At 46.8% G+C, this 21,403-nt stretch overlaps 2 protein-coding genes across 2 annotated transcripts in view; one reads left to right on the top strand and one right to left on the bottom strand.

Moving 5' to 3' along the window:
• LOC140417920 (uncharacterized) overlaps nucleotides 1-21,403 on the top strand; it is a 365,440-nt gene that overhangs the window by 247,793 nt on the left and 96,244 nt on the right. The gene's annotated exons all lie outside the window — the stretch shown is intronic.
• LOC140419798 (uncharacterized) lies at nucleotides 1,258-6,891 on the bottom strand. The gene is made up of 2 exons (XM_072503804.1): nucleotides 6,642-6,891; nucleotides 1,258-5,514 (listed from the first exon to the last, which is right to left on the bottom strand). The coding sequence occupies exon 2, from the start codon at nucleotides 5,403-5,405 to the stop codon at nucleotides 4,356-4,358; it is 1,050 nt and encodes a 349-aa protein (XP_072359905.1). The 5' UTR covers nucleotides 5,406-5,514; nucleotides 6,642-6,891; the 3' UTR covers nucleotides 1,258-4,355.

Raw genomic sequence — 21,403 nt, 5'->3', positions numbered from 1 at the left:
GTCATGTTTAATCGTGCTTTTCTAATTGGAGGGCTGTGACCAGTGGTGTTCCACAGGGATCAATGCTGGGACCTTTGCTGTTTGTAGGATATATAAATAATTTGGAGGAAAATGTAACTGGTCTGATTAGTAAGTTTGCGGACGACACAAAGGTTGGTGGAATTGCGGATAGCAATGAGGACTGTCAGAGGATACAGCAGGATTTAGATTGTTTGGAGACTTGGGCGGAGGTGGCAGATGGAGTTTAATCCGGACAAATGTGAGGTAATGCATTTTGGAAGGTCTAATGCAGGTAGGAAATATACAGTGAATGGTAGAACCCTCAAGAGTATTGAAAGTCAGAGAGATCTAGGTGTACAGGTCTACAGGTCACTGAAAGGGGCAACGCAGGTGGAGGAGGTAGTCAAGAAGGCATACGGCATGCTTGCCTTCATTGGCCGGGGCATTGAGTATGAGAATTGGCAAGTCATGTTGCAGCTGTATAGAACCTTAGTTAGGCCACACTTGGAGTATAGTGTTCAATTCTGGTCGCCACACTACCAGAAGGATGTGGAGGCTTTAGAGAGGGTGCAGAAGAGATTTACCAGGATGTTGGCTGGTATGGAGGGCATTAGCTACGAGGAGCGGTTGAATAAACTTGGTTTGTTCTCACTGGAGCGATTGAGGTTGAGGGACGACCTGATAGTGGTCTACAAAATTATGAGGGGCATAGACAGAGTGGATAGTCAGAGGCTTTTTCCCGGGGTAGAGGGGTCAATTACTAGGGGGCATAGGTTTAAGGTTCGAGGGGCAAGGTTTAAAGGAGATGTACGAGGCACGTTTTTTACACAGAGGGTAGTGGGTGCCTGGAACTCGCTGCTGGAGGTGGTGGAAGCAGGGACGATAGTGACGTTTAAGGGGCATCTTGACAAATACATGAATAGGATGGGAATAGAGGGATACGGACACCAGAAGTGTAGAAGATTTTAGTTTAGACGGGCAGTATGTTCGGCACAGGTTTGGAGGGCCGAAGGGCCTGTTCCTGTGCTATCCTTGTCTTTGTTCTAATAAGATAGAACTAATAAGAAAAGGGTTGAGAAATGGAATGCCTTTCATATTAAGACATTTAATTTAAAATAAAGGGACGATTTTCGTTCATGAACCATGCTGTGCGAAGACCCAGCTTGAAACACCGCTTCGGGAGGTGTAGTTTGGTTTTTGGAATAAAGTAGGGCTCTCGTTGGAACCCCAGTGAGAATAACCAGCCCAGTCATCAAGTAACAATTATTAAAGACTATTTATTAAATTAAAGAAAAGTCAAATACACATCAACAGGACTGCAACACTCAAAGACAATTAAGTTTATGTATCACTAAACACATACGCAGTTTATGTGGAATGTACCCCTTGTTCCAAAATATATCTACATTCCCTGAACTCCGTAAGACTTCCCCAAACAACATCCATATTAAATAAATCTAGAAGTCAAATCCACTTTATAGTTACCACACAACACAATTATCAAGTCTGGGAAACTTCTTTTTTGGTCCACTGAAAATATTTAAATTGCCTTTATGAAGCTTTCTGCAAAGCCTTGGCTCTAACATTTAGATGCAGGCCTAGCCTCCTGGCTGTAAGTTGTTGACTGGCCTCTCGGGCTGTTAGATGTAAACTGGCCTTTCTACATCTGAGGGAGATAGCAATTATACAATTTCTCTTTTGATTATTCATTCTGGTATTTTTGGCTGTCTGCCCCTCTCAAGTTCCTTGACTCTGAAATTAGCATGTGTATACCTCCAATGATCTCTCAGTCGACGAAGTAAGCTGTTTCTACCAAAAGGGCGAGTTACACCTGATTCTGACTCGAAGCCTGCTAATCTCGTTACTGGAAAAGTTGCATCTCATCATGCCTTTTGAGAGCGGAAGGGAGGGATAGAGAGGGGAAAAGAGAGCGGGAGGGGGAGAGAGGGGAAGAGAGGGAGGGAGAGAGAGAGCAAGAAGGAGAAAGAGAGAGTGAGGGGGAAGAGAGAGCAAGAGGGGGAAAGAGAGGGCAGCAGGGTGGCGCAGTGGTTAGCACTGCTGACTCACGGCGCCAAGGTCCCAGGTTCGATCCCGACTCTGGGTCACTGTCCATGTGGAGTTAGCACATTCTCCCCGTGCGTGAGTGTATTTCGCCCCACAACCCAAAGATGTGCTGGCTAGATGAGGGGCTGGTTTAGCATAGTGGGCTAAACAGCTGGCTTATAATGCAGAACAAGGCCAGCAGCACGGGTTCAATTCCCGTACCGGCCTCCCCGAATAGGTGCCGGAATATGGCGACTAGGGGTTTTTCACAATAACTTCATTGAAGCCTACTTGTGACAATAAGCAATTATTATTATTAGATGGATTGGCCACGCAAAATTCCCTCTTAATTGGAAAAAATAAATTGGGTACTCTAAAAATTTTTTTTTTTTAAAGAGTGGGAAAGAGAGAGCGAGCGGAAGGAAGAAAGAGCGAGCGGGGAAGAGAGAGTAAGCAGGGGAAGAGGGGGCGAGAGGGGGAAGAGGGAGCGAGAGGGGGAAGAGAGAACAAGAGAGGGAGAGAGAATGAGAGGGGTGGCGAGAGAGAGCGTGAAGGGAAAGAGAGCCCGCAAGAGAGCATGTGAGAGAGTACACGAGAGGGAGAGAGAGCACAGAGAGAGGGAGAGAGCATGAGAGAGGTAGATAGCACGCAAGAGGGGGAGAGCACGCAAGAGGGGGAGAGCACGCAAGGGGGAGAGAGAGCATGCAAGAAGGGGAGAGGGAGCACGAGAAGGGGAGAGGGAGCACGAGAAGGGGAGATGGAGTGCGAGAAGGGGAGAGGGAGTGTGAGAAGGCAGCACGGTAGCACAAGTGGATAGCACTGTGGCTTCACAGCGCCAGGGTCCCAGGTACGATTCCCGGCTTGGGTCATTGTCTGTGCGGAGTCTGCGCGTTCTTCCCGCGTCTGCGTGGGTTTCCTCCGGGTGCTCCGGTTTCCTCCCACAGTCCAAAGACGTGCAGGTTAGGTGGATTGGCCATGCTAAATTGCCCTTAGTGACCAAAAAGGTTAGGAGGGGTTATTGGGTTACGGGGATAGGGTGCAATTGACAGCTTAAGTGGGTCGGTGCAGACTCGATGGGCCGAATGGCCTCCTTCTGCACTGTATGTTCTATGTTCGAAGGGGAGAGAGAATGAAGAGAGGGGAGGAGAGGGAGGGAAGGAGTCAGAGTGCGCGAGAGAGGGGAAAGCGGAGAGAGAGGGGAAGCGAGATGGGGAGAGAAAGAGGAGAGAGGGGGTTAGAGGGGGAGAGAGCACGTGAGAGAAAGAACTGTTGAGAATATCAGCTAACATGGAAACGTTGGATGGTCAGCAGTTTAGTGAAGATGGGGTAAAGGAGCATATGGTGTGACTCATGCACAAGATAAGCACTGAGAAAGTAGAGAAAGATGCAAGTTCAGAACTTGGACCAAAAAGGGGCAGTTTTGGTCCAGTGAACCCCACCGACTCGATGTTCCCCTTCAAGCCACCCAACGTCCTGACGCGGGAATATATCCTTCACTGTCAGTGGGTGAAAATCCTGGAACTCCTCACTGAACAGCACTGTGGGTGTCTCAATCTGAGCAACAATGGTGGTCCGCGAACTCCTCATACTTGTTGCTGAAGCTGAGGGTGGAGGAGACAAGAGAGAGGAAGTGCCTTTCAAAAGGAACTAATTTGTGTCAGGGACAATTAAAATATTCAACTCTTGTGTTTGACACAAAGTTAATTTGGATTTTATGAGGAATATTATATAGGGCGGGATTCTCTAATCCCGGGGCGGAGTATCCACGCCGTGGTAAACGCAGTCGCGTTTCACGACGACGTGAATGGGCTGCTGCCAGGACTAATTCTGGCCCCTCAAGGGGGCCAGCCCGGCACTGGAGTGGTTCACGCCGCTCCAGCTGCTGATCCCGGCGCGAACTGTGCGCCGCGGGACCCGCGCATGCGCAGTGGCGTCCTTCAACGCGCCGGCCCCGACGCAACTTGGCGCAGGGCTACAGGGTCTCGTGCGTAGGAAAGGAGGCCCCCAGCGAGAGAGGCCGGCCCGCCAATCGGTGGGTCCCGATCGCGGGCCGGGCCACATCGGAGGGCCCCCCCACCCCCGCAGGCTGCCACCCGACCCTTCAACACCGAGTTCCCGTCGGCTCAGAGCAGGTCAGAATGGCGCCTGCGGGACTTGGTATTTTTCTTACGGCCGCTCGGCCCATTTGGGCCGGAGAATCCCGCCCATTATCCCTTATAAACTGGGTTGGAATTAACGAACATCAGCAGAAACACCCCCTGATGAACAAGGCTGGTTCTTCAGACCTGGGTGCGATTAACAGCAAAATTCAATCACTGTTGTTTATTCTGGTCATGGCTGTGCATCAGCAGGTTGGATAACTGAGCGAATCCCATTCCACACTCGGAGCAGATGAACAAGCTCTCCCTCGTGTGACGTCTCTGGTGTCTGAACAGGGTGGATGACTGAGTGAATCGCTTCCCACACTCGGGGCAGCGGAAGGGTCTCTCCCCGGTATGAACCCGCTGGTGACTCAGCAGGGTGGACGACTGAGTGAATCCCTTCCCACACTCGGGGCAGGTGAACGGCTTCTCCCCCGTGTGAATGCGCTGGTGTCTCAGTAGGGTGTACGACTGGGTGAAACCCTCCCCACACTCGGAGCAGGTGAACGGCCTCTCCCCGGTGTGAACCCGCTGGTGCCCCAGCGGCAGGCTGGATGACTGACCGAATTCCGCCCCCTGCTCGGAGAAGGTGAACGCCCTCTCCCCGGCGTGAGTGCGCTGGTGGGCAGTGAGTTCAGATGACCGCCTGAACCCAGTCCCGCAGCAAGAGCACTGGAACTGTCGCTCCTCGGTGTGAACACGTCGATGGCGTATCAGCTCCACAGAACTTTTATAGCACTTCCCGCAGTCTGGGCATCTAAAAGGTCTCTCATCGGTGTGAACTTGCTGGTGTGTCATCAGGTTGGCTGAAAAAATGAATCCCTTCCCACACTCGGAGCAGGTGAACGGCCTTTCCCTGGTGTGAACTCGCTGGTGCGTCCGCAGGTTGGTTGACTGAGTGAATCCCTTCCCACAGTCAGAGCAGGTGAACGGCCTCTCCCCGGTGTGGGTGCGTTGGTGTGTCAGCAGGGTAGATGATTTAGTAAACCCCTTCCCACACTGAGGGCAGGTGAACGGCCTCTCCCCGGTGTGAGTGCGCTGATGAATTTCCAGTTCAGATGGGTAATCGAATCCCTTCCCACAGTCCCCACATTTCCACGGTTTCTCTCTGTTGTGACCGCACTTGTGTTTCGACAGGCCAGATGGTCGACTGAAGCCTCGTCCACACTCAGGACACGCGTATGGTTTCTCCGCATTGCGAACGGTGTTTTCTCTGTTCATGTTCAAAATCCGATGATAGTTAGGTTACGATAAATTGCCGACTCTTTGCCAGATCTGGATGGGATGTTTGGTTTGAGTTTACGAATGCAAATCCTTCCCTTCTAATATCCTGAAAAGTTAATTTGAACAGAAAAAAGTATGTGAGAGTGAACCCACAAAAACACAAAGGCAGGTTGTGAAATTGAGCTGAATGAATCTATCCAGTTGTGGGGCCACCATTGGGATAAAGTGACCATGAAAGTTGCTGGAAGTTACAAAAACTCAACTGGTTCACTATGTTCTTCAGGGAAGGGAACCTGCCACCCAGTCTGGATCTACACACAGCTCTAAGGGAGAGAGAGATTATCATAGAATTTACAGTGCAGAGAGTGACAAAATAAGCGGGAAAGGTGAGAAGGCTGAAGGCTAAAATATAGGTAGGTGCAAGCAGGCAATTAGGAAGACCAATGGTATGTTGGCCTCTTTCACAAGAGGGTCTGTGAACAACAGGGGCAGTGAAATCTTGCTTCAATTGTACAGTACCTTGGTTAGACCCCACCAGGAGTACTGTGCGCATTTTTACCGGAGGAAGATTATTGTCCAACATTGAATGCAACGGGGGTCCTATGAAGAGAGATTGGGAAATCTGGCCCTGTATTCTCTCAAGTTTTGAAGAATGAAAGGTGATCAAATTGAAACCTGCAAAATACTTAAAAGGACAGATGCGAGCAAGATATTTGCATTCGGTTGGGGAATCTGGAATCAGGGAGACAATTTGGAAATAAGGGGGAAGCTCGTGGAACAGAGACGAGGAGAATTTATTTTTACTCAGAGGGTTGTGACTTTTTGGACTTCTCCATCCCAGAGACTGGAAGCTCAGTCATTGGGTATATTTAAAGTAGAGATTTCTAAATACCAGTGATGCAAAGGGGATAATGTTGGGGGAAAAGCGTTGAAGCGGCCAATCAGCTATGATCACACTGAATGGTGGAACAGGCTCGATGGGCTGAATGGCCAATTCCTGCTCCTTTGTTCCCGACATTCTCTCCTGTTGACAGGGACAATGATGACCGCGCGTGCGCACGACTAACAGGATTAACCGCGCACGCGCATCGGTGACAAGGACTGCTACGCATGCGCGGTAAAATAGCAGGGCTCATCACGCATGCGCACCGCACCATAAAGATGGCCGTTTACCGGGGCCTTTCACCGAGAAATATCGCCCAAGATAGCGCGGGGTCGGTGCAAACGCGGTACCTGGCAGCTTCTTGTTTGGGGTGCTGAGGCCTTCACTGGGTGTGTGTGAAACCTCCCCTCCCACCCATTGCCCCGAACGCTGCCGCCGCTGATTTGCCTTCTTCCCGCCTGAAGATGGGACAAACAAATCTCTGCGCCTGGACATGAGCCACACTGCGCATGCTCCACATCACAATGCCTGGGATTGACGGCAACTCCGGACCAATAGGAAGAGGGGCGGGACTGGAGGACCCAGTGGGAGCAGCTGGACCTCCAACCAATCGGAGTGAATGAGGGGCTGGGCTGAGCCCGGATCTCCCTCATTGGCTGAAACTCTGCATCATTTTGGAAGCTGATTTGTCTCAAACTCCAGGAGAAAACTGGACCTTTCTGTTTGTGGCTTTAAACAGATGAAACCCTGTGGGTGTGGAGCAAACATTTCAACAGTTGTTACTGAGATGGATTAATTTGGGGTTAGTTTAGCACAGGGCTAAAGAGCTGGCTTTTAAAGCAGGCCAAGGCAGGCCACGCAGACCAGTAGCACGGCTCAATTCCCGTACCAGCCTCCCCGAACAGGCGCCGGAATGTGGCGACTAGGGGCTTTTCACAGTAACTTCATTTGAAGCCGACGTGTGACAATAAGCAATTTTCATTTCAGCACAGACAGCAAGGTTTATTTCAGGAAATAACACAGTGTAGAGATTTGCAGGCTCTTTGGCACTCCTTCCATGTCCGGAACTATTTAATTCCAGCCCATCTTTGGACCGACTTCAACCGGGAGAGTTTGATGATCCCCAACAAGGTATTATTAAGGATAAGATATCAGTAAGTTCGCAGATGACACAAAAATTGGGGGTGTGGTAAATAGCGAAGAGGAAAGTCTTCAATGAGGACAATATAGATAGACTGGTTAGATGGGCAGAATAGTGGCAAATGAAATTTAACCCTGGAAATTGTGGAGTGATGCATTTTGGGAGGACTAACAAGTCAAGTGAATACACAATGAATGGTAGGACCCCAGGAAGTAGAGGATCAGAGGGGTCTTGGGGTCCATGTCCATTGATCCATTTCAGCAGGACAGGTAAATAGGGCATATGAGATTCTTGCCTTTCTTAGCCAAGAGCAGGGAGGTTATGATGGAGCTGTACAAAGGCGGCATGTGGCGCAGTGGTTAGCACTGGGACTGCGGCGCTGAGGACTCGGGTTCGAATCCCGGCTCTAGGTCACTGTGTGGAGTTTGCACATTCCCTCCATGTCTGCACGGGTTTCACCCCCACAACCCAAAGATGTGCAGGTTACGTGGATTGGCCATGCTAAATTACCCCTTAATTAGAAAAAAATAATAATTGGGTACTCTAAATTTATTTTTTAGGAAAGAAAATGATGGAGCTGTATAAAACGCAGGTTAGGCCACAGCTGGAGTACTTTGCAGTTCTGGCTGCTACACTATAGGGAGGATGTGATTGCACTGGTGAGGGTGCAGAAGAGATTCACCAGGGTGTTGCATGGGCTAGAGCGTTTCAGCTATGATGGGAGACGGGATAGACTGTGGTTGTCCTCCTTAGAGTAGAGAAGGCTGGGGGTGGAAGAACTTGATTGACGTGTACTGTTATGGGCCAGGGTTTAGAGAACCCCAAAGTGTATCATGGAATTCACCTCACCCACAACTTTCAATAGATTGTGGTATGGGGAGCACATGGCCCACTCTACAGGTGTGGTACAGCAGAAATTGAAAAGTATTTTTAGAAGCAAAACAGTGTTTATTCTATGAACTCAAGTTAACCTTTTTAAAACATACAGTGAACATCTTAGCAACCATTAATTCAAATACAACCCCCAAAGAATACAACACTAAGTAATCCTTAAGCTGTCCTTTTAACATCCATAAGACTTTTTTAAAAAAAACTTTTAAACAGAAGCACATCAGGTTAAAGTCAATACTGAGAGCAGTTATTAGTTTTAAATCATCAACAGATCGATTTACAGTTTTTAGATTACAGAGAGACTAATACCCCTCCTGGCTGTGACTGCAGCTATCCAGCTCTGAAAACGAAACTAAAACACACCCTGCAGCAAACAGCCTAAAACAAAAGTAACAAGCTGACAGACAGCCTAGCTCCACCCACACTCTGGCATCACTGATAAACACCCATTTCTTAAGGTACTCTCACATGACAACTCCCCCCAAGAAAAAAAAATAAACCATCAACTTCAAGATGGTTTCATTTTTCACCTTTCATCATCCTTTATGAAATGCACACAGTAAATATACATTTTTCATTTCAAACAACAACACACGCAAACAGGTATAATAATATTGTCCATTTTTGTTCTTCTTTCTCCAACCGGAATCCTTCTCGATTGACAGTCTCTTTGAACAAGAAGGTCTTTGCACGATCCACCCATTTCTCTACGCCTCGGCATTTCTCTTTCAAGTCAGATACTTTAGTTCAATCTGATCACAGAGTCCCTTGTAATTCTCCAACACAGGAGCATTGGTTATCACAGCTTTCAGGCAGTCAAATTATCATAGAATTTAGAAGGAGGTCATTCGGCCCATCGGGTCTGCACCGGCTCTTGGAAAGAGCACCCTACCCAAGGTCCACACCTCCACCCTATCCCCATAACCCAGTAACCCCACCCAACACTAAGGGCAATTTTGGACACTAAGGGCAATTTATCATGGCCAATCCACCTAACCTGCACATCTTTGGACTGTGTGAGGAAACCGGAGCACCCGGAGGAAACCCACGCACACACGGGGAGGATGTGCAGACTCCGCACAGACAGTGACCCAAGCCGGAATCGAACCTGGGACCCTGGAGCTGTGAAGCAATTGTGCTATCCACAATGCTACCGTGCTGCCCAAATGCCTGTTGAAACTCCGCTGTCCATTGAAATTTTTGACGTTTCTTCAGCAAGTCCATCAGTGGAGCAACCACACTACAAAATGTTTGCACAAATTTTCGATCAAATCCACTCATGCCAAGAAATCGCATTATTTCTCTTTGTCTTGAGGGGATCAGAAACTCCTCAATAACTGTTGGTTTCACATCCAATGTGACCATTCGACCCTGTCCGATTGTATGGCCAAGGAAAGTGACTTGGGCTTTTCCAAATACACTTTTGGCTAGGTTTATCACCAAACCCGCCTCCAAAGTCGATCGAATAACTCCCTCAGATGTTTTAAATGTTCTTTCCATGTCTGGTTGAAAATTACCAGATCGTTGATGTATACCGCACAATTGGGTAATTCTGAAACGACTTTGTTAGTTAACTGTTGAAATGTGGCTGGGGTGTTTTTCATGCCAAATGGCATAACTTTGAATTGGTATATACCATCTGGAGTCACAAAAGCTGAAATCTCCTTTGCCCTTTCGGATAAAGGTACCTGCCAGTAACCTTTAAGTAAATCCAGTTTAGAAATAAAAGCTGATTGTCCCACTCTCTCAATGCAATCCTCCAAACGTGGGATAGGCTAAGAGTCCGTTCTTGTAACTGCATTAACCTTTCTATAGTCCACGCACAACCATTGGGTGCAGTCTGGTTTAGGTACCATCACTATGGGTGAGCTCCATTGGCTGCAAACCACTTCAATTATGCCATTTTTAAGCGTACTCTCAATCTCTTTGTTAACCTGTACCAATTTTAAAGGGTTAAGTCTATATGGATGTTGTTTGATTGGAACAGCATTTCCCACATCTACATCATGTATAGCCATTTTAGTACTTCCCAATTTATCTCTACAAACTTGCCCATGTGATATCAATAACTCTTTCAGGTCAGTTTGTTTTTCCTCTGGAAGGTAACTCAACAATTTATCCCAATTTTTAAGAACATCCTCATTTTCCAATTTAATTTGAGGTATGTCAAATTCACAGTCATCTGGATTTGGTTCGTCACTTTGAGTTAGAATCATTAAAACCTCTTCCTTTTTCTTTCCTTCCCTTTCAAAGTACCTTTTAAGCATATTCACATGACACACTCGGTGAATCTTCCTTCTATCTGGTGTTTTTAACACACCATTCACCTCATTTAATTTCCTTTCAATCTGATACGGTCCACAAAACCTAGCTTTTAAAGGTTCACCTACCACTGGTAACAACACTAAAACTTTATCTCCACTGGCAAAACTACGAACTTTGGATTTCTTGTCCACTATCCGTTTCATCTCATTTTTTGCAACTTTTAAATGTTGTCTAGCCAATTCACCTGCTCTATTTAATCGTTTGACATGTAATCCAATAATGTGAGTTCTGAATTCTCATTCATCAATTTTTCTTTAATCAATTTCAGTGGTCCTCTTACCTCATGACCAAAAATTAGTTCAAAAGGACTGAATTTGGTTGACTCATTTGGTGCATCCCTAATTGCAAACAGTACGAATGGAATTCCTTTATCCCAATTCACTGGATAATCATGACAATAAGCCCTCAACATTGTCTTTAATGTCTTATGCCACCTTTCTAACGCTCCCTGCGATTCTGGATGGTACGCAGTTGATTTAAATTGTTTTATTCCTAAGCTATCCATAACTTCTTTGAATAACCTTGAGGTAAAATTCGATCCTGGGTCCGATTGTATTTCTGTGGGTAGTCCATATCTAGTAAAGAATTTAAGTAACTCCTCCACAATCATTTTAGCTGTAACATTATGTACTGGAATGGCCTCTGGAAATCTAGTAGACACGTCCATTACAGTCAAAAGATATTGATTCCCACTTTTCTTTTTAGGAAGCGGTCCTATGCAATCAATTAGGACCCTTGTAAAAGGTTCCTCAAATGCTGGAATGGGTATTAAGGGCGCTGGTTTTATCACTGCTTGAGGTTCCCCTATCACTTGACATGCGTGACATGATTGACAAAATTTAACGATATCTTCATGTAGTCTAGGCCAATAAAAATGTTTCTGGATTTTATCTTGAGTTTTCCTTATTCCCAAATGACCTCCCACTGGTACCTCATGTGCAACTCGCAACACCCCCTTTCTATACCCTACCGGCAATACTACTTGATGAACTTCTGCCCACTTTTCATCCGCCTGCATATGTAAAGGTCTCCATTTTCTCATCAAAACATCACTTTTACGGTAATAACACTCTGGTATACACTCAGATTCCTCTTCCGTATATGCTTTCTGATACATCCGTTTTATTTCTACATCTTTTTGTTGTAACTCCGCCAATTTTCCTGAACTAAAAATATCCGCCTCATCCTCCTCCTGTTCTTGTTCTTTTTCAACCATCTGATCAAAAATTGTTTCTGATAATTGCACTTCAACTTCATCTTCACTCTTTGATTACTCCTCTTGTCTTAACCTGTGACTTTGCGACCTTGTTACTACACAATCTGGAAAAATCCCAGGATATTCGTCCTTCAACACTTCAGTTGTCTGATTTTCCACTGGCTTATCAACCACAGTAGGCATCACTCCCACCAGCGATCCAGCTATATAATTTCCCAAGATAAACTGTATTCCTGGACAAGATAGTTTCTCTATTACTCCTACTACCACTTCACCACTCTTCACTGGACTTTCCAACCTTACCTTATATAATGGAACACTCCTCTCACCCTGAATTCCACATATTACCACCTTTTCTGGCAATATGCTTCCCAAACTACATAACTCCTCATCTCTTACCATTAAAGATTGACTAGCTCCCGCATCTCTTAAAATTGTGACTTCTTTACCTGCTCCTCCTGATACACATGAGTAAACTTTACCCACACAAGTAAATTCTTTGAAGAGATCTGACACCTTTCTGTCAATCACCTCTTGATCAGGCTGTACAATCTTTTGCACCTCCTTCGTTTCACTTCGGCTTTCCTTTACCACTTTAACAAACCCCACTTCTCCTGTCTTATCCTGTTTTACCACATCAGCTTTCCCAGTGCTTTTCTTCAACCACCAACACTGTGACTTTACATGGCCTAGTTTATTACAGTGAAAACATTTGAAATTTTTAATTTCTCTTCCACCATCCTGGATTTCTTTTTTAATCTGAGGTACACTCACCTTATTATCTCCTATCAGATCACCTTTACCTTTACCACTTGAGTATTTCTCATGTCCCCAGTTTCTATGCCTCACAGGCTGAAACTGATTTAGGAAAGCAAGCTTTGGTTTATGAACTAATTCATAATTATCTGCCATTTCTGCTGCTAATCTCGCAGCTTTAACCCTCTGTTCTTCCACATGAGTTCTCACTACATCAGGAATTGAATTTTTAAACTCCTCCAAAAGTATAATTTCTCTGAGAGCTTCATACATTTGGTCTATTTTCAAAGCCCTTATCCACCTATCATAATTACTCTGTTTGATCCTTTCAAATTCCATGTATGTTTGACCAAATTCTTTCGTTAAATTTCTAAACCTTTGTACCTCTTCAGGTACTAGTTCATATGCACCTAAGATGAATTTTTTCACCTCCTCATACGACCCAGATACCTCCTCCGGTAGTGATGCAAACACTTCACTAGCTCTACCTACCAGCTTTGTTGGAATCAGTAATACCCACATGTCCTGTGGCCATTTCCTTTTTTTAAAAAAATATTTTTTATTAAGGTTTTTTAACACAATTTTTTTCCCCCTTACAAACAATCCTCCTCCCCCCCCCCCCCCCCCCCCACCGTAACAAAATAACGCAAATTCTCCCTGAGCAAGATATATACATGGCAAGATGGTATATTTACATAGCTTTATACACTGGCTCTTGGCCGCGCGTACCATTTCCCCCCACCCTCCATGCTATCTCCCGCTCGTCCATCCCCTCAAACAGTCTCTCGTTCCCCCCCCCCCCGGGTTGCTGCTGCTGCTGAACGACCTTCTTCTAACGCTCCGCGAGATATTCTAGGAACGGTTGCCACTGCCTGTAGAACCCCTGCGCAGACCCTCTCAAAGCAAACTTAATTCTCTCCAATTTTATGAACCCCGCCATGTCGTTAATCCAGGCCTCCAGGCTAGGGGGCTTCGCCTCCTTCCACAATAGCAAGACCCTTCGCCGGGCTACTAGGGACGCAAAGGCCAGAATTCCGGCCTCTTTCGCCTCCTGCACTCCCGGCTCATCCACCACTCCAAATATTGCTAGCCCCCAGCTTGGCTTGACCCGGACTTTCACCACCTGGGATATTACTCTCGCCACTCCTCTCCAGAACCCCTCCAATGCCGGGCATGACCAAAACATATGGACATGGTTCGCCGGGCTCCCTGAACATCTTTCACATCTATCCTCTACCCCAAAGAACCTACTCAGCCTCGCCCTCGTCAGATGCGCTCTGTGAACCACCTTAAATTGTATCAGACTGAGCCTGGCACACGAGGAGGAGGTATTAACCCTACCCAGGGCATCGGCCCATAGCCCTTCCTCAATCTCCTCCCCCAGCTCCTCCTCCCATTTACCTTTCAGTTCTACTAGCGCTTCCCCCTCTTCTTTCATCTCTTGGTATATTTCCGACACCTTGCCCTCCCTGACCCATACCCCCGCCATTTCATTTGTTTAGCTACCTTCTCAAATGAAATGAAAAAGGCGTCCACCTTCTTCTCATCAAACCTTTGCAATGCTTGCACATATTTAAATAGATCCTCACCAACCCTTCGACTATGACGCTCTTTCTCACTATCCTCATCACTATCCTCCAACTGTATGTTTCCCTTTACATCTGCCAATTTTAACTGACTGTTATGTTTCATAGCCATTTTCTGAAGTTCAAACTCTCTCTCTTTTTCCCTTTCCACTCTATCTCTTTCCCTTTGTTCTGCTAGGGCTATTCTTTCTTTGTTTCTTTTTTCTCTCTCCTTTTCTTTTCCACTGATCTGTATCTCCCTTTCTCTTTCTTTTTCTCACATTGCATATTCAAGCTGCTTTAATTATTTTTCATGTTCAAGTTTCTTAATCTGCAACTGGATCTTTGCCATTTCTAAGGAGTCAGACTGTATCTCAGGCAATTTTAAATGCTCAGCTACCGTGGTAAGTACCTCATCTTTCCGCATTTTGTCAGGTAATGTTAACTGCAATGTTTTTGCCAAATCTAAAAGTCTGTTTTTATTCTCTGTCCGTAAGGTACTGCGTGTGACCGTCTCCACCATCAAAAACTTCAGAGCCTCTGAAAGAGCCATTGTCCACAACACATTCCCTACTTTAAAAAAAAAAAAATTTTTATTAAAGTTTTGCAACATTTTTCATAATAGTAATAATACTAACACAACAAAATAGAGTGAACATTAACATAGTGCAGAAAGAGAATATACAATAGCAATTAACTAGACGTTACCCCACGCACCTGTCTTCCCACACCATCCCGACGGAACACTCACCCACCCCCCACCCCCCTATGGATTGCTGCTGTTGACATTTTTAATTTTCCGCTAGAAAGTCGATGAGTGGTATTATGCACCCGCTCAACAGCAGCAACTCTGTACACTTGGCAAAACATAAGTAGGCATCTGTTTGTGGTGTTGTCCCTTGCTTCTCCCGGACGGATTTCGCTGCCTTTGTCGTCTCGTGCTCACTTCCGTTTCAGCGGCCTTCCCGTCTTCCCCGTTTTCTCTGTTCCTGTGGATGCCAAGTTTGTTAACATTTCCCTGCCTCCCCCCCTCCCCCTCCCTGGCTCTCCTCTATTGTTCCCTGTCTCTTCCCTCTACCCCCCCCCTCCCTGCCGCTTCTGCCCCCCCCCCCCCTCCCCTGTTGTTCGCCTTTCCTTCCTCTTAGGTTTAGCCCCCCGCCCCTCCCGGTCTATCTCTCCCTCTCATGCTTTGGCTACTCTCCCCTGTTTCCTGGCTACCTGGCTATTCTTCTGCTTGTTTGTTGGCCACAAACAGGTCCCGGAACAATTGGGTGAATGGCTCACACGTTCTGTGGAAGCCGTCGTCTGACCCTCGGATGGCAAATTTGATTTCTCCATTTGGAGAGATTCCGAGAGGTCGAACAGCCAGTCTGCAGCTTTGGGTGGTGCTGCTGACCACCAGCCGAACAGGATTCTACGGCGGGCGATCAGGGAGGCAAAGGCAAGGACGTCTGCCCTCCTCCCCAGGAATAGATCTGGCTGGTCTGAAACCCCGAAGACCGCCGACACACTCCCTCTTTTAACTAAAATACCACACCTGAAAAGCAACCACAATATGCGCACCCCTCACTGTCTTTAAGTTCACTACGCCAATTCAATAGATAGACTTTTATCCCGGACGAGCCCCCAATTTGTTATGGGCCAGGGTTTAGAGAGCCCCAAAGTGTATCATGGAGTTCACCTGACCCAAACTTTTAATAGATTGTGGTATGGGGAGCACACGGCCCACTCTACAGGTGTGGTACAGCAGAAATGGAAAAGTATTTTTTTAAAGCAAAATACTGTTTATTCTTGAACTCAAGTTAACCTTTTTAAAACATACAGTGAACATCTTAGCAACCATTAATTCAAATACAACCCCCAAAGAATACAACACTAAGTAATCCTGAAGCTGTCCTTTTAACATCCATAAGACTTAAACAAAACACCTTTGAACAGAAGCGCATCAGGTTAAAGTCACTACTGAGAGCAGTTATTAGTTTTAAATCACCAAAGCATCGATTTACAGTTTTTAGATTACAGAGAGAGAGACTAATACCCCTTCTGGCTGTGACTGCAGCTATCCAGCTCTGAAAACGAAACTAAAACACACCCTGCAGCAAACAGCCTAAAACGAAAGTAAAAAGCTGTCAGACAGCCCAGCTCTACCCACACTCTGACATCACTGATAAACACCCATTTCTTAAAGGTACTCTCACATGACAGTACAGAATTATGAGCGATGGAGACAGGAAGAAACTTTTCCCCCTCAGTAGGGGGGTCAATAAACAGAGAGCATAGATCTACGGTCAGGGGCGGAGATTTAGAGGGAATTTGGGAAAATCCTTTTCTCCCAGTGGGTGGTGGGAACCTGGAACCCGCTGCGTGAAAGGGTGGTGGAGGCAGAAACCCTCAACATTTAGGAAGTATTTGTATGAGTGCTTGAAATGCCATAGCAAACAAGGGTACGGACTAAGTCCTGAAAAACGGGATTGGGTTAGGTGCTGGATTGCTGGCACAGCCACAATGGGCCTCTTGCTGTACTGTAAACCTATAAAACTTGCTGAGCCATTTCAGAGTCAACCACATTGCTGTGGATCTGAAGTCACATGTGGAGCAGACCAGTTAAAGACAGCAGACTTACTTCCCTCAACGACACTAGTGGACCAGATGGATTTTTTACAACAATCGACAATGGTTTCATGGTTACCATCAGACTTTCGATTGCAGATTTATTTATTTTTTAATTCCCATTAAGGGGTAATTTAGCATAGCCGTTCCACCTACCCTGCACATCTTTGGGTTGTGGGGGTGAGACCCACACAGACACGGGGGGGAATGTGTAAACCCGACACGGACAGTGACCCGGGGTCGGGATCAAACCCGGGTCCTCAGCGCCGCGAGGCAGCACCGCTTACCACTGTGCCGTCACCCCTTGATTCCAGATTTTGATTGAATTCAAATTTCGCCATTTGCTCTGGTGGGATTTGAACTTGAATCCTCAGGGCATTACCGTGTCTCTGGATTGCTAGTCCAGTGAAAATACCACTGCAACACTGCCTTTCCTGTGGCAAACCAGGGTTCGATTCCCGCTTACATCACTGTCTGTGCGGAGTCTGCACGTTCTCCCCGTGTCTGCGTGGGTTTCCTCCGGGTGCTCCGGTTTCCTCCCACAAGTCCCAAAAGACGTGCAGGTTAGGTGGATTGGACATTCTGAATTCTCCCTCTGTGACCCGGACAGGCGACTAGGTGATTTTCACAGTAGTTTAATTGCAGTGTTAATGTCAGTCTACTTGTGACACTAATAAAGATTATTAGACTATTATTATTAATATAAATACTGTGGTTACAGGAGCAAGTCAGAGGCTGGGAATCCTGCGGTGACTCGCCTCCTGTCTCCCCAAAGCCTGTCCGCCATCTACAAGCACGAGTCACATGTGTGTTGGGAATACTGTCCAATTGCCTGGATGAGCCACCGTGGTGCCCTGGATGTCAATTGTAATGTGGGAAAATGTGAGGTTGTCCACTTTGGCAGGAAGAACAGAAAAGTGACATATTATTTAAATCGAGAGAGAGTGCAAAACGTTGCAGTACGGAGGGATCTGGATGTCCTTGTACAGCAATCACAAAACAAGTCAGCATGCATGTACAGCAGGAGGGCAAATGTAATGTTGGCCTTTTCTGCGAGGAGCACAGAGTATAAAAGAAGGGAAGTGTGCTATAAGTGTGCTGACTGTAGGAATTTCAGGTGTATTGTGTTGTAAGTATTTGGTGAAGTAAGGGTTACAAGCTTGGATTAGTGTGTTTGACTGCTGAAGTCATGTCTTAAAAGAATCTTGGTTTGAAAGACAACAACGTTTTTAGGAGCTTGGGGTGCAATTAACCATCGTAAAAAGCTTGGACAATTTTGTTTTGACTAAGGAGATTCCCCGGGGAGTTCATTAATGACTAAGGGGATTCCCGGGGGAGTTCATTATTATATTAATAATAATCTTTATTATTGTCACAAGTAGGCTTACATTAACACTGCAATGAAGTGACTGTGAAAATCCCCCGTTCGCCACATTCCGGATCCTGTTCGGGTACACTGGAGGAGAATTCAGAATGTCCAATTCACCTAACAAGCACGTCTTTTCTAACTTGTAGGTGGGAACCGGAGCACCCAGAGGAAAGCCCACGCACAGAGAACGTGCAGACTCCGCACAGACAGTGACCCATTTTGGGAATCGAATCTGGGACCCTGCCATTGTGAAACAATAGTGCTAACCATTGTGCTACCCAGTTTCAGCTTGGTGAGATTTTGTCATTGCTGGGTGGAACTGAGGTATGGGGCATTTTCAGAAAGTATTTTCAGTTCAGTTCTGATCTGGCTCAAGCTGCGTGTATTGTGAAACAGTTCTGCACACACTGTAAATTAGTTAAAAAGATTAACTGTATTTAAAGCAGTGTAGACTTGTCTGAGGACAATGGGAAGCTGAAACGAGCCAGTTCAAACAGCTTTTGAAGACAGCCAGAGTTTCTGCACGGGTCTGACCAGAATCAGGGGCGAGATTCTCCGGAAACGGCGCGATGTCCGCCGACTGGCGCCCAAAGCGGCGCAAATCAGTCGGGCATCGCGCCACCCCAAAGGTGCGGAATGCTCTGCATCTTTGGGGGCCGAGCCCCAACCTTAAGGGGCTAGGCCGGTGCCGGACGAATTTCCGCCCCGCCAGCTGGCGGAAAAGGCCTTTGGTGCCCCGCCAGCTGGCGCGGAAATGACATCTCCGGGCGGCGCATGCGCTGGAGCGTCAGCGGCCGCTGACGGCATTCCCGCGCATGCGCAGTGGAGGGAGAGTCTCTTCTGCCTCCGCCATGGTGGAGACCGTGGCGGAGGCGGAAGGGAAAGAGTGCCCCCACGGCACAGCCCTGCCCGCAGATCGGTGGGCCCCGATCGCGGGCCATGCCACCGTGGGGGCACCCCCCGGGGCCAGATCGCCCCGCGCCCCCCCCAGGACCCCGGAGCCCGCCCGCGCCGCCTTGTCCCGCCGGTAAGGTAGGTGGTTTAATCTACGCCGGCGGGACAGGCATTTTGGCGGCGGGACTTCGGCCCATCCGGGCCGGAGAATGGCGCGGGGGGGACCGCCAATCGGCGCGGCGCGATTCCCGCCCCCGCCGAATCTCCGGTGCCGGAGACTTCGGCAACCGGCGGGGGCGGGATTCACGCCAGCCCCCGGCGATTCTCCGACCCGGCGGGGGGTCAGAGAATCTCGCCCCTGATCTTTTCTGTGATGCAGTGTGAAGAGATTTCTCTTTCTCAAAGAGTATCTCTGTAAAGCAAGTATTTCTTTGTGCCATTGGTATTTGATGCACTATCAATTACCACAAAGACGAGAGTAGTGGAATAATCGAGGCTTTATTGAGCAAAGATGTTGTGCCTCCTGTAGCTGGAACCAGAATGGCTGCAGCACCGGCGAGCACACACATTTATACACCGCCTACTGGGCGGAGCCAGCAGGCAGGGATTTACCCTTGTACCTCTACTATACGGGCAGTGCCGTAATACATGTAATACAACTAGTGGTGACTACCACAGTATTTAAAGTGGATTGAGAGATGAGATGTTTTATTTTCTTGTTTAAGTTGGAATAAAGATCGCAATTAAGGTTATTGTATTCACTATATTGAGTAGTATTGTTTAAGGGGTTATCGTTTAAGGGGTAATTATAAGATATTTTCTGCTGTAATGTTAAACATTTTAATACTGTGTTAATAATAATAATCGCTTATTGTCACAAGTAGGCTTCAATGAAGTTACTGTGAAAAGCCCCTAGTCGCCACATTCCGGCACCTGTTCAGGGAGGCTGGTATGGGAATTAAACCCGCGCTGCTGGCCTTGTTCTGCATTACAAGCCAGCTGTTCAGCCCACTGTGCTAAACCAGCCCCGAGGTTTGTACGGTTTGTTAAAATATATTGTGATGACACCTTGGACTAGTGTGCAGTCAATTCCAGCCCCACTTGATCCGGAGTCCACAACACAAATGAATTAACCAATAATTCTTAGAAAAGTACCCAAAGTCCTTGGCCCTTGGCTACTCAATAATTACAGTCACTCAGTTTGTAAATGTAAACACAATTATTGTTTATGTATAACAAGAACTATCATGAAATACGCAGTAAACACAACTGGTTAACTCTTATCTAATTCCTGATTCCCCACTTTAACGTGCTCCCCATCCTCTACCAGACAGACAAACACAGAGGGGGAGAAAGGGGTGAAAAAAAATCAGAAGTAAAATGTAAGAGTCTTTGTTTCTGATGGTTTTTAACACACCTTCCTTCATCGCAAGCTTATAGGCTAAAGTCTCTGCAGCTTGTAATGGTTTTGTCTGTAATTCAGATTCTCTGCAAGTTCAGAAATACAGTACTCACAAGCTTCTCTTAGAAAGCACTGAGGAGAGAGAGTAGCAGGATCTTGTCTCTGTGCTGCCAGGATCAAAACTGGAACTCCTTGGGACACCAAAAATCATCCCACTGGGATGGTATCCAGTCACCACCTTTTACCAGGCAGAGTACGACCTTTTAGGCCAATTCATTGGCTACCAGCCAATCAATCAAACTGAGTCCCATCCCATCTATCTCTCTGGTGCCGACAAGTGTGAAGCTTCTGTTTAAACTAGTAGAGTGTTCTCCCCTGTACCTTCTGAATTTTGCTGCTTAACCTAAGACACACATCCGTTAATCAGCTATGGATCAAAATAATAACGGTAAAATCCATGAAAGGGGAAATAAGGGAATAAACAGGAAGTATCCTTTAGAACATACAGTGCAGAAGGAGGCCATTCGGCCCATCGAGTCTGCACCGACCCATTTAAGCCCTCACTTCCACCCGATCCCCGTAACCCAATAACCCCTCCTAATCTTTTTGTCACTAAGGGCAATTTAGCATGGCCAATCTACCTAACCTGCACGTCTTTGGACTGTGGGAGGAAACCGGAGCACCCGGAGGAAACCCACGCACACACGGGGAGAACGTGCAGACTCCGCACAGTTAGTGACCCAAGCCGTGAATCGAACCTGGGACCCTGGTGCTATGAAGCCACAGTGCTATCCACTTGTGCTACCGTGCTGCCCACAACAGTGCTTTCTTCACAGTCTTACAAAATTAAAATGAAATATTGGGATTTCTGTCCAATATCCTAGCCACCGTTGGGGTCTGGCCTGGGCTCGTAATACAAGGAAGGAAATAATTGCTCTGGAGA

Source organism: Scyliorhinus torazame, chromosome 5 (genome assembly GCF_047496885.1).
Source record: "Scyliorhinus torazame isolate Kashiwa2021f chromosome 5, sScyTor2.1, whole genome shotgun sequence".
Lineage (NCBI taxonomy): Eukaryota > Metazoa > Chordata > Chondrichthyes > Carcharhiniformes > Scyliorhinidae > Scyliorhinus > Scyliorhinus torazame.
This window is presented reverse-complemented; position numbering and strand designations above follow the sequence as displayed.